At 44.7% G+C, this 9,902-nt stretch overlaps 1 protein-coding gene across 1 annotated transcript; it reads left to right on the top strand.

The window, feature by feature from the left end:
* Window positions 1-502: 502 nt before the first annotated feature.
* LOC121531472 (uracil nucleotide/cysteinyl leukotriene receptor-like) lies at window positions 503-7,777 on the top strand. Its single transcript, XM_045216292.1, has 6 exons — window positions 503-517; window positions 777-943; window positions 1,236-1,321; window positions 1,556-1,573; window positions 6,774-7,140; window positions 7,321-7,777. The coding sequence occupies exons 1-6, from the start codon at window positions 503-505 to the stop codon at window positions 7,775-7,777; spliced, it is 1,110 nt and encodes a 369-aa protein (XP_045072227.1).
* The last annotated feature ends 2,125 nt before the right edge of the window (window positions 7,778-9,902 follow it).

The following is a 9,902-nucleotide window of genomic DNA, read 5'->3' as shown; positions in this document are numbered from 1 at the left end:
TAAAGTAAGTAGCCTGCCTAAGTGTAAAGTAAGTAGCCTGCCTATGCGTAAAGTAAGTAGCCTGCCTAAGTGTAAAGTAAGTAAAGTAAGTAGCCTGCCTAAGTGTAAAGTAAGTAAAGTTAGTAGCCTGCCTAAGTGTAAAGTAAGTAAAGTAAGTAGCCTGCATAAGTGTAAAATAAGTAGCATGCCTAAGTGCAAAGTAAGTAAAGTAAGTAGCCTGCCTACGTGTAAAGTAAGTAGCCTGCCTAAGTGTAAAGTAAGTAAAGTAAGTAGCCTGCCTAAGTGCAAAGTAAGTAGCATGCCTACGTGTAAAGTAAGTAAAGTAAGTAGCCTACCTACATGTAAAGTAAGCAAAGTAAGTAGCCTACCTACGTGTAAAGTAAGTAGCCTGCCTACGTGTAAAGTAAGTAAAGTAAGTGGCATGCCTAAGTGTAAAGTAAGTAAAGTAAGTAGCCTACCTACGTGTAAAGTAAGTAGCCTGCCTACGTGTAAAGTAAGTGGCATGCCTAAGTGTGAAGTAAGTAAAGTAAGTGGCCTGCCTAAACGTAAAGTAAGTAAAGTAAGTGGCCTGCCTAAACGTAAAGTAAGTAAAGTAAGTGGCCTGCCTAAACCTAAAGTAAGTAAAGTGGCCTGCCTAAACGTAAAGTAAGTAAAGTAAGTAGCCTGCATAAGCGTAAAACATAAAGTAAGTAGCCTGCCTAAGCGTAAAGTAAATGCTACGCTGCACTATGAAGCACCTTGGACTGAATCCAGACCTAATATAAGTCTTCTTCCAGCCCCCAGAGCAGGCCTTCTGTGACCTGTCCTCTCCGGGGCAGGAGGGCATCCGGGTGGTCCAGCTATACCTGATGCCAGCCTTCTTCCTGGTGGTGTTGATATTGGGTCTCCCCCTCAACCTGCTCTCCCTCTGGATCTTCTCCCACCGCCTGAAACGCTGGTCCAGGTAGCGGTAGAGGTTAGAGGGGTCGTGCTTGGGTCGTGCTTGCCACCGGAACATTCCCGGTTGGGATCTGAGGGATTTGACTACTAGAGGGTTGTTAGCGACAAATCCTAGCAATACAGCATCCCCTGCTGTTGTGCCCTTGAGCGAGGCACTTCTTTACCCTTAAACTGTTCACTGGGCGCTGTAAGGTGTGTGTGTGTGTATATGTTGGAGGGGTTAGGCACAGTAGAATAAATCTTTCTGGTATAGATTCATAATGTCTTCTTCTTCTTCTTCTTCTTCTTCTTCTTAGGAGTAGTGTTCTGCTCTTCAACCTGGCCCTGGCTGACACCTTTTGGCTGCTGGCGCTACCCTTCTTCATCCACTACCACTTAAACGGTTAGGATTTGATTTGATTTATTAAACACAGTTCAACCACATACTGTAGGTGTTGCCAGTCTGTTTCTGCTACCATGGACCTGTTTGGCTTATCAATGGCAGCAGTAGAGTTGGCACAAAACAGCACAAACAGATCTGGGACTAGTCTAGCGTGTGGATACTACACTTGTACTGCATTTTAAAAAGCTTTGAGGATTAACAAACAAGTTTAACAACCATTGTGGTCTTCTTCAGGTCTCCACTGGGGTCTAGGTAAGTTAAGTAAATCCAATTGGCAATATTGTCTGTTGTTTTCACGTCCTGTATAGCGTTTCTTAATGAAGCAAGGCACAGTGAGTGACATAATATCACGAGGAAAACTGCTGCTGTACAACCAAGTTTTTGAAATTGCACCTTTGTGAATTCTACTAATTCTAACTCTCAACACAGTGAGGAATGTATTCAATCAGATCCGCTTTAACCAACATCCGCATCGGCAGTGTCGGAGGTGGAACTGCGCCAGAGCTGTCAAATCCACAAGTGGCTCCTGAAAATTCATAGCTAAAGCGGACGTTGCCGTTGGCTGCACGGAGTCACACAACCTTGTTTCCAAGTTGGAACACTGGAATGTGAGATGTCATCTCCATGATGATGCTAGAACACTGGAATGTGAGATGTCATCTCCATTATGATGCTAGAACACTGGAATGTGAGATGTCATCTCCATTATGATGCTAGAACACTGGAATGTGAGATGTCATCTCCATTATGATGCTAGATGTCATCTCCATTATGATGCTGGAACACTGGAATGTGAGATGTCATCTCCATTATGATGCTAGAACACTGGAATGTGAGATGTCATCTCCATGATGATGCTAGAACACTGGAATGTGAGATGTCATCTCCATTATGATGCTAGAACACTGGAATGTGAGATGTCATCTCCATGATGATGCTAGAACACTGGAATGTGAGATGTCATCTCCATTATGATGCTAGAACACTGGAATGTGAGATGTAATCTCCATGATGATGCTAGAACACTGGAATGTGAGATGTCATCTCCATTATGATGCTAGAACACTGGAATGTGAGATGTCATCTCCATTATGATGCTAGAACACTGGAATGTGAGATGTCATCTCCATTATGATGCTAGAACACTGGAATGTGAGATGTCATCTCCATTATGATGCTAGAACACTGGAATGTGAGATGTCATCTCCATTATGATGCTAGAACACTGGAATGTGAGATGTCATCTCCATGATGATGCTAGAACACTGGAATGTGAGATGTCATCTCCATTATGATGCTAGAACACTGGAATGTGAGATGTCATCTCCATTATGATGCTAGAACACTGGAATGTGAGATGTCATCTCCATTATGATGCTAGAACACTGGAATGTGAGATGTCATCTCCATTATGATGCTAGAACACTGGAATGTGAGATGTCATCTCCATTATGATGCTAGAACACTGGAATGTGAGATGTCATCTCCATTATGATGCTAGAACACTGGAATGTGAGATGTCATCTCCATGATGATGCTAGAACACTGGAATGTGAGATGTCATCTCCATTATGATGCTAGAACACTGGAATGTGAGATGTCATCTCCATGATGATGCTAGAACACTGGAATGTGAGATGTCATCTCCATTATGATGCTAGAACACTGGAATGTGAGATGTCATCTCCATTATGATGCTAGAACACTGGAATGTGAGATGTCATCTCCATTATGATGCTAGAACACTGGAATGTGAGATGTCATCTCCATGATGATGCTAGAACACTGGAATGTGAGATGTCATCTCCATTATGATGCTAGAACACTGGAATGTGAGATGTCATCTCCATTATGATGCTAGAACACTGGAATGTGAGATGTCATCTCCATGATGATGCTAGAACACTGGAATGTGAGATGTCATCTCCATTATGATGCTAGAACACTGGAATGTGAGATGTCATCTCCATTATGATGCTAGATGTCATCTCCATTATGATGCTGGAACACTGGAATGTGAGATGTCATCTCCATTATGATGCTAGAACACTGGAATGTGAGATGTCATCTCCATTATGATGCTAGAACACTGGAATGTGAGATGTCATCTCCATTATGATGCTAGAACACTGGAATGTGAGATGTCATCTCCATTATGATGCTAGAACACTGGAATGTGAGATGTCATCTCCATTATGATGCTAGAACACTGGAATGTGAGATGTCATCTCCATGATGATGCTAGAACACTGGAATGTGAGATGTCATCTCCATGATGATGCTAGAACACTGGAATGTGAGATGTCATCTCCATGATGATGCTAGAACACTGGAATGTGAGATGTCATCTCCATTATGATGCTAGAACACTGGAATGTGAGATGTCATCTCCATTATGATGCTAGAACACTGGAATGTGAGATGTCATCTCCATTATGATGCTAGAACACTGGAATGTGAGATGTCATCTCCATGATGATGCTAGAACACTGGAATGTGAGATGTCATCTCCATTATGATGCTAGAACACTGGAATGTGAGATGTCATCTCCATGATGATGCTAGAACACTGGAATGTGAGATGTCATCTCCATGAATGCTAGAACACTGGAATGTGAGATGTCATCTCCATTATGATGCTAGAACACTGGAATGTGAGATGTCATCTCCATTATGATGCTAGAACACTGGAATGTGAGATGTCATCTCCATTATGATGCTAGAACACTGGAATGTGAGATGTCATCTCCATTATGATGCTAGAACACTGGAATGTGAGATGTCATCTCCATTATGATGCTAGAACACTGGAATGTGGGATGTCATCTCCATTATGATGCTAGAACACTGGAATGTGAGATGTCATCTCCATTATGATGCTAGAACACTGGAATGTGAGATGTCATCTCCATTATGATGCTAGAACACTGGAATGTGAGATGTCATCTCCATTATGATGCTAGAACACTGGAATGTGAGATGTCATCTCCATTATGATGCTAGAACACTGGAATGTGAGATGTCATCTCCATTATGATGCTAGAACACTGGAATGTGAGATGTCATCTCCATTATGATGCTAGAACACTGGAATGTGAGATGTCATCTCCATTATGATGCTAGAACACTGGAATGTGAGATGTCATCTCCATTATGATGCTAGAACACTGGAATGTGAGATGTCATCTCCATTATGATGCTAGAACACTGGAATGTGAGATGTCATCTCCATTATGATGCTAGAACACTGGAATGTGAGATGTCATCTCCATTATGATGCTAGAACACTGGAATGTGAGATGTCATCTCCATTATGATGCTAGAACACTGGAATGTGAGATGTCATCTCCATTATGATGCTAGAACACTGGAATGTGAGATGTCATCTCCATTATGATGCTAGAACACTGGAATGTGGGATGTCATCTCCATTATGATGCTAGAACACTGGAATGTGAGATGTCATCTCCATTATGATGCTAGAACACTGGAATGTGAGATGTCATCTCCATTATGATGCTAGAACACTGGAATGTGAGATGTCATCTCCATTATGATGCTAGAAATCCTCTTTATTTTGTTTGTTTATGTGGGGGGGTTCGAAGCTAACATATGGAATTGTTTTAACATGGTCATACCATGGATCATTTAGGAATTTGTAGGACCCTTTTGGTTATATAAAAAAAAAAAACTTTTAAAATGATTTGATAAAATATTTAATTTGGCCTTTACTACTTTAGCCATAGATACGCATTGAATAAGACGTTCATAAATGGCAAAAAAAGACAGTCAACAAATGTATGATAAGGAATAAGGTTGAAGTGTCTGTCCTGTATCTAGGAGATACAAGAAAGCTCACGATATATTTTAGTTTTTTTTGACACATATTTAACCCCTTATTTTTGTTGGCACAAAACTACCTCCATACTTCCTTTAGTTTGTATGGGTTACCTTCAGACGAGTCCCGTGACACTTGTGGGTGTGATGAGGTGGTGTTGAAGGAGTCAGGCGCAGGAGGGTAAACCACAGAATAACAGGCTTTAATCCGCAAAATACAGGTTTACGCAGAAATGCGTCAAACACCAAACACACTCCAGGGCACAAAACAGGAGCACTGTAAAATACAAGGCACACGGGAAAATACTCCCGTCGATCCACAATACACGAGCTCCACCGAGCTTCACTAACCTCCACAATAAACAATCACCCACACAGACAAGGAAACAGAGGGAACACTTATACCAAGACTAATGAGGGGATAAGAACCAGGTGTGTGTGATTGACAAGACAAGACAAATGGAGTGATGATAAATGGATCGGCAGTGGCTAGTAAGCCGGTGACGCCGAACGCCGAAACCTGCCCGAACAAGGAGGGGAGGCAGCCTCGGAGGAAGTCAAGGGACAGTGGGGGTCGTAAAGCAAAACAGAGAACACCATTGTGTTCGTGAGTCTCATCTTTCCATAGAGGAAAGTCTTATGAGTTTGTGCCGTTCTGACGCATCAAAAGACTCATAAGGAATTATTTATTTTTTTATTGCGTATTTATTTTTATATAGCCTACACATGCTCGCTCTGAACTTCAAACACAAGTGGGGCGGGTGTGGCTTCCTGACAATGATGATCAAAAGAGCAGATGCTCACCGATTTGACAGCTCAAAAGCAGTTCCACCTCTAACACTGACAAAACATCTGCTATACAGGTGTCTGCTATCGCTGGTTAACGCTTGATCTGATTGAATCTAAGCCTAACATGCTACCCAGACTGCACACACGTGTGTGTCCACGTGCGCAAGTTGATTTTGTCCACCCACACCAGACGCGATCAGGACGCGCAGGTTGAAATATCAAAACAAAACTCTGAACCAATTATATTAATTTCGGGACAGGTTGAAAAGCATTAAACATTCATGGCAATTTAGCTAGCTAATTTATCCTGGGATATAAACATTGGGTTGTTATTTTACCTGAAATGCACAAGGTCCTCTACTCCGACAATTAATCCACAGATAAAAGGGTAAAAGTTTGTTTTCTAGTAATCTCTCCTCCTTCAGTCTTCTTCTTAATTTGGATTTTATATGACGGTTGGCAAATAACTTTATGGTGCATTACCACCACCGACTGGACTGGAGCGTAGACCTCAGTTCATCTTTCAATCACCCACGTGGGTAGATGCTCCTAAAAACCAATGAGGAGATGGGAGAGGCGGGACTTTGCAGGGCATTGAGCGTCACACGCGCACGACCAGTGTGGGTGCATTGATTTGAATAACATGTATGTGTACATTTATTTCGCAAAACGCTCGCACACGCGAGGTGTGCGGTGTGGTCAGCATGTAAGTTGAGACCCGACTGAGTTCCCTTATAAAAAAAATTATAAAAAAATTATAAAAGATGACCCAGGTCCGTACCTCGGCGTCCTCATATGTAGTGACGAACTGTTTGTCTAATCTTAGGTGTGTCGCTCTGCAAGATCCTGCGGCTGCTCTACCACAACTACTTCTACCTCAGCATCTTCTTTGTTTCCTGCATTAGCGTGGACCGCTATCTCGCCATCGTCCATCCGCTGCGCTCTGTGGTGTTACTCAGCCGCCGGCAGACCTATTTACTCTGCGCGGTTATCTGGACGGTTACCATGGTGATAAGTCTCCCCGTAGCTCACATGACGTTGCTACAACGTTGCCCCGGAGACAATAACCGTACCGTGTGTACCCTGTATATATATCTGGACGATACTGAGGAGAGCCTGCCCTACTCTATCAGCTGTACCTGCATCGGCTTCCTCTTCCCTTTAGCCTCCATCTGTTACTGTTGCCTCCGCAGGTACATTTATTGATTGGTTGATTGATTGATTGATCCTGATTGATTAAATTATTGGGAGCCTGTACAGAGTGATTGACTATCTTTTATTTATTTTTGTACATTTGTTTTTACTATTCCGTCAAACAACACCTCTCCAACATGTGTGACAACTCATGCTTTTTAATTGGTCTGTCTCCGCAGCGTCAGGGAGCTCCGCCTCCGCAGCCGGCAGCCACAGGTACACAACAGCAAGGGGCAACATCTCCGTCTGACCCGCGTGTTGACCGCCGTGCTGATCCTCTTCGCCCTGTTCTACTTGTCCTACCACCTGAGCAGGAACGCGACCATCGTGATGCATGCGATGTACCCGGGCAGGCCGGCGTCCTGGCAGTCCGCAGACCTGGCGTTCTGCCTGGAGATCTGTCTATGTAGCCTGAACACCTGTGTCAACCCGCTGTTTACTTGCTTTGTGGGACGTCAGTTTAGAAAGGAGCTCCAGGATACCTTTGGGTTCGCTTGGCTGCAGCTTCGGAGGTGTAAACGGCAGCGATCGGCAGTGGGTCATGTGACGTCAGTAACAGGGTTGTTTGAGAGAGCGAGGAACCAGATGACCATGGGGCATGGTGGCCAGGGGTTGTCTGCTGTCACTCCACTGTGAATGCTGAAGGATCAGACCATGGTAAATTACCATCTAAATCATTTTAAAAATCCCATCCTCCCCCCATCGCCTCCCTTGATTGGAAGATACTTGTAAAGGGGGTGTGTTCTAGGTTGTCTTTATTGAAGCTGGACTGCACAGATGATCAGATCTCAGTCACAATGCCTGAATACGTTTTTTAACTCTTACATTGTTAGTCATTTAGCACTCGCTCTTATCCAGAGCGACTTACATCAGCAATTAGGGTTAAGTGCCTTGCTTAAGGGCACATCGACAGATTTTTCACCTAGTCGGCTCGGGGAATAGAACCAGCGACCTTTCGGTTACTGGCACAACGCTCTTACCCACTAAGCTACCTGCCGACCCCAAGAATCACATGAGTATGATAAAACAACGACCCTGCCTGTGGGTGGTTGTCTGTATCATACAGCAACGAGCCTGTCTGTGGGTGGTTGTCTGTATCATACAGCAACGAGCCTGTCTGTGGGTGGTTGTCTGTATCATACAGCAACGACCCTGCCTGTGGGTGGTTGTCTGTATCATACAGCAACGACCCTGCCTGTGGGTGGTTGTCTGTATCATACAGCAACGAGCCTGTCTGTGGGTGGTTGTCTGTATCATACAGCAACGACCCTGTCTGTGGGTGGTTGTCTGTATCATACAGCAACGAGCCTGTCTGTGGGTGGTTGTCTGTATCATACAGCAACGAGCCTGTCTGTGGGTGGTTGTCTGTATCATACAGCAACGACCCTGCCTGTGGGTGGTTGTCTGTATCATACAGCAACGACCCTGCCTGTGGATGGTTGTCTGTATCATACAGCAACGAGCCTGTCTGTGGGTGGTTGTCTGTATCATACAGCAACGACCCTGTCTGTGGGTGGTTGTCTGTATCATACAGCAACGAGCCTGTCTGTGGGTGGTTGTCTGTATCATACAGCAACGAGCCTGTCTGTGGGTGGTTGTCTGTATCATACAGCAACGACCCTGTCTGTGGGTGGTTGTCTGTATCATACAGCAACGAGCCTGTCTGTGGGTGGTTGTCTGTATCATACAGCAACGAGCCTGTCTGTGGGTGGTTTTCTGTATCATACAGCAACGACCCTGTCTGTGGGTGGTTGTCTGTATCATACAGCAACGAGCCTGTCTGTGGGTGGTTGTCTGTATCATACAGCAACGACCCTGTCTGTGGGTGGTTGTCTGTATCATACAGCAACGACCCTGTCTGTGGGTGGTTGTCTGTATCATACAGCAACGACCCTGTCTGTGGGTGGTTGTCTGTATCATACAGCAACGACCCTGTCTGTGGGTGGTTGTCTGTATCATACAGCAACGACCCTGTCTGTGGGTGGTTGTCTGTATCATACAGCAACGACCCTGTCTGTGGGTGGTTGTCTGTATCATACAGCAACGACCCTGTCTGTGGGTGGTTGTCTGTATCATACGGCAACGACCCTGTCTGTGGGTGGTTGTCTGTATCATACAGCAACGAGCCTGTCTGTGGGTGGTTAATCTGTATCATACAGCAACGAGCCTGTCTGTGGGTGGTTGTCTGTATCATACATCAACGACCCTGTCTGTGGGTGGTTGTCTGTATCATACAGCAACGAGCCTGTCTGTGGGTGGTTGTCTGTATCATACAGCAACGAGCCTGTCTGTGGGTGGTTGTCTGTATCATACAGCAACGACCCTGTCTGTGGGTGGTTGTCTGTATCATACAGCAACGAGCCTGTCTGTGGGTGGTTGTCTGTATCATACAGCAACGAGCCTGTCTGTGGGTGGTTGTCTGTATCATACTGCAATGACCCTGTCTGTGGGTGGTTGTCTGTATCATACAGCAACGAGCCTGTCTGTGGGTGGTTGTCTGTATCATACAGCAACGACCCTGTCTGTGGGTGGTTGTCTGTATCATACAGCAACGACCCTGTCTGTGGGTGGTTGTCTGTATCATACAGCAACGACCCTGTCTGTGGGTGGTTGTCTGTATCATACAGCAACGACCCTGTCTGTGGGTGGTTGTCTGTATCATACAGCAACGTCCCTGTCTGTGGGTGGTTGTCTGTTTCATACAGCAACGAGCCTGTCTGTGGGTGGTTGTCTGTATCATACAGCAACGACCCTGTCTGTG

This window comes from Coregonus clupeaformis, unplaced genomic scaffold, assembly GCF_020615455.1.
Source record: "Coregonus clupeaformis isolate EN_2021a unplaced genomic scaffold, ASM2061545v1 scaf0667, whole genome shotgun sequence".
Lineage (NCBI taxonomy): Eukaryota > Metazoa > Chordata > Actinopteri > Salmoniformes > Salmonidae > Coregonus > Coregonus clupeaformis.
The sequence above is the reverse complement of the archived record's forward strand: the minus strand, read 5'-3'. Positions and strand labels throughout refer to the sequence as shown.

Bases quoted from the DNA above. Each gene is read 5' to 3' on its own strand.
- LOC121531472 (XM_045216292.1), top strand. The intron at 944-1,235 runs GTAGCGGTAGAG...TCTTCTTCTTAG, and splicing joins CGCCTGAAACGCTGGTCCAG to GAGTAGTGTTCTGCTCTTCA. The intron at 7,141-7,320 runs GTACATTTATTG...CTGTCTCCGCAG, and splicing joins TGTTACTGTTGCCTCCGCAG to CGTCAGGGAGCTCCGCCTCC.